Below are 2,500 nucleotides of genomic sequence, written 5' to 3'. Positions count from 1 at the left end.
ATAGGCACTTTTATAACACTACTCTTCCTTATTATCATAATAATATACATTTCCAGTTAAAAAGGAATTCCTGATGTAATAAAAATCTTGAGTCAAACTCGTTGTTATTGCCACACGCTGAAAAATGTTCGGCAGTTTTCGGAAGATATTTATTTCCTCGAAGAGTTCCCGAAATGCAAAATAAACTTTTCACTGTGGAAAACATCATAATAGCGCATAATGAGCAAACGAGGTGCAGGTCTAAATAAGAATTTGTTAACTATAATTCGTCCAAAAAGGAATATAATGAAAAATGTAAGTGGTAATTGGAAATTAAATCAGCAGTGAGAGGGACACAAGGGGAGGTAGATTGACCAGGGTACATATACAGAAAGGTATGAAAAGGCAGAGAGAACAGAGAACAAAAGTCAGAAAGAATAGAGAACTTAAAAGTCACAGAAAACAGAGAACAAAAGGCATAGAGAGCAGAGAAAAAAAAAGTCAGAGAGAACAGAGAACTTAAAAGTCACAGAGAACAGGGATCAGAAAGAAACGAGAACTTAAAAGTCAGAAAGAACAGAGAATTTAAGAGCCAGAGAGAACAGAGAACTTAAAAGTCACAGAACACAGAGAACTTAAAAGTCAGAGAGAACAGTGAACAAAAGTCAGAAAGAACAGAGAACTTAAAAGTCACAGAGAACAAAAATCAGAAAGAACGGAGATCTTAAAAGTCACAGAGAACAGAGAACAAAAGGTATAGAGAACAGAGAACAAAAGTCAGAAAGAACAGAGAACTTAAAAGTCAGAGAACAAAAGTCAGAAAGAACAGAGAACTTGAAAGTCACAGAGAACAAAAGGTATAGAGAACAGAAAACAAAAGTCAGAAAGAACAGAGAACTTAAAGTCACAGAGAACAGAGATCAGAAAGAAAAGAGAACTTGAAAGTCATAAAGAACAGAGAATTTAAAAGTCAGAGAAAACGGAGACCAAAAGGCAGAGAGAATAGCGAACGAAAGTCAGAAAGAACGGAGAACTTAAAGGTCTCGGAGAACAGAGAACAGAAGTCAGAAATAAAAGAGAACTTAAAACTCAGAAATAAAAGAGAACTTAAAAGTCAGAAAGAAGAGAGAATTTAAAAGTCAGAATAGCGAACGAAAGTCAGAAAGAACGGAGAACTTAAGGGCTGATTCACACCTGACACTCACACTCACGTGCACGCAATTGATCGCGCTCAAATATTGTTTAATGATAAACAGGCAGAGTATTCAAACCATCCAGTCAATCATTTTCGCTCAACTCCTGTCACGGTCACAGTCAAGCTCACGATCAAAGCAAAAGATATTTTGAACGTGCTCAAACTTGAGCGAGAGGAGGATCGAGAGCTTGAGTGTAAGGTGTGAAAACATTTTTCAGTCGCGGTCAGCTCTTTGTGTGGGCAGGACGTGAATGAAAGTAGTTCTTTCATTTAAACATTGCAGGGATGAGTCAACAAAGCAAAAATCAATGGGACAATTCAAAAGGTAGGTAAACAAGTGAATAAAGAAAACAAACAAATAATGCTATATTATTTTAAAGCTATGAATACATAACACATGTTTTATGTAAAGGTAGGAAACTATAGAGAGAATACAGAATATTAATTAAATTGAATTTTTCTTACTATTACAGACCCAAAATCTCCTCCTTTTTCTCTCTCCCTCTCCCGCTAATTCTAGAGCCCGAAAATCACACATGGTTCACCAATGCCAACACAAAACAAATTGAGCTCAGGAGAGCTTGAGCGGCATATGTGAACACACCAGTAAAATGAGCTGAGTGAGAGCTTGACCTTGACTTGGGCGTGAGCGTGAGTGTCAGGTGTGAATCAGCCCTAAAGGTCACGGAGAACAGAGAACAGAAGTCAGAAAGAAAAAGGAACTTAAAAGTCAGAAATAAAAGAGAACTTAAAAGTCAGAAAGAACAGAGAATTTAAAAGTCAGAGAGAACAGAGAACAAAAGTCAGAAGAAAGAACAGAGAACTTAAAAGTTACTGAGAACAAAAGTAAAAAGGAAACAAAGCACTTAGAAGTCACAGAGAACAAAGAAGTTAAAATTCAGAGAGAACATAGAACAAAATTCAGAGAGAACAGAGAACAGAAAGTCAGAAAGAACAGAGAACAAACGTCAGAAAGAACAAAGAACTTAAAACTCACAGAGAACAGAGAATGAGAGTAAGAGAGAACACAGAACAAAAGTCACAAAGAACAGAGATCTTAAAAGTCACAGAGAACAGAGAACAAAAGTCAGAGAGAACAGAAAACAAAAGTAAAAAAGAACAGAGAACTTAAAAGTCAGAGGAACAGAGAACAAAAGTCAAAATTAACAGACACCTTTAAAGTCAGAGAGAACAGAGAAGTTAAGCGTAAGAGAGATCACAGAACAACGTAAGAGAGATCACAGAACAACGTAAGAGAGATCACAGAACAAATGTCAGAGAGAACAGAGAACAAAAGCCAGTGGGACAAGGGCACAGGAGCCTGTC

At 36.7% G+C, this 2,500-nt stretch overlaps 1 protein-coding gene across 1 annotated transcript in view; it reads left to right on the top strand.

Annotated features, from left to right (window-relative positions):
- Positions 1-921, top strand: part of LOC137634203 (uncharacterized) — a 43,506-nt gene extending 42,585 nt beyond the window's left edge. Inside the window, exon 2 of the mRNA XM_068366474.1 lies at positions 690-921. Coding sequence (XP_068222575.1) covers positions 690-921 — 232 coding nt within the window. The remainder of the gene's footprint in view (positions 1-689) is intronic.
- Positions 922-2,500: the final 1,579 nt, after the last annotated feature.

Source organism: Palaemon carinicauda, chromosome 44 (assembly GCF_036898095.1).
Source record: "Palaemon carinicauda isolate YSFRI2023 chromosome 44, ASM3689809v2, whole genome shotgun sequence".
NCBI classification, from domain to species: domain Eukaryota; kingdom Metazoa; phylum Arthropoda; class Malacostraca; order Decapoda; family Palaemonidae; genus Palaemon; species Palaemon carinicauda.
Note: the sequence above shows the minus strand (reverse complement) of the source record. Positions and strands in the feature narration are given on the sequence as shown.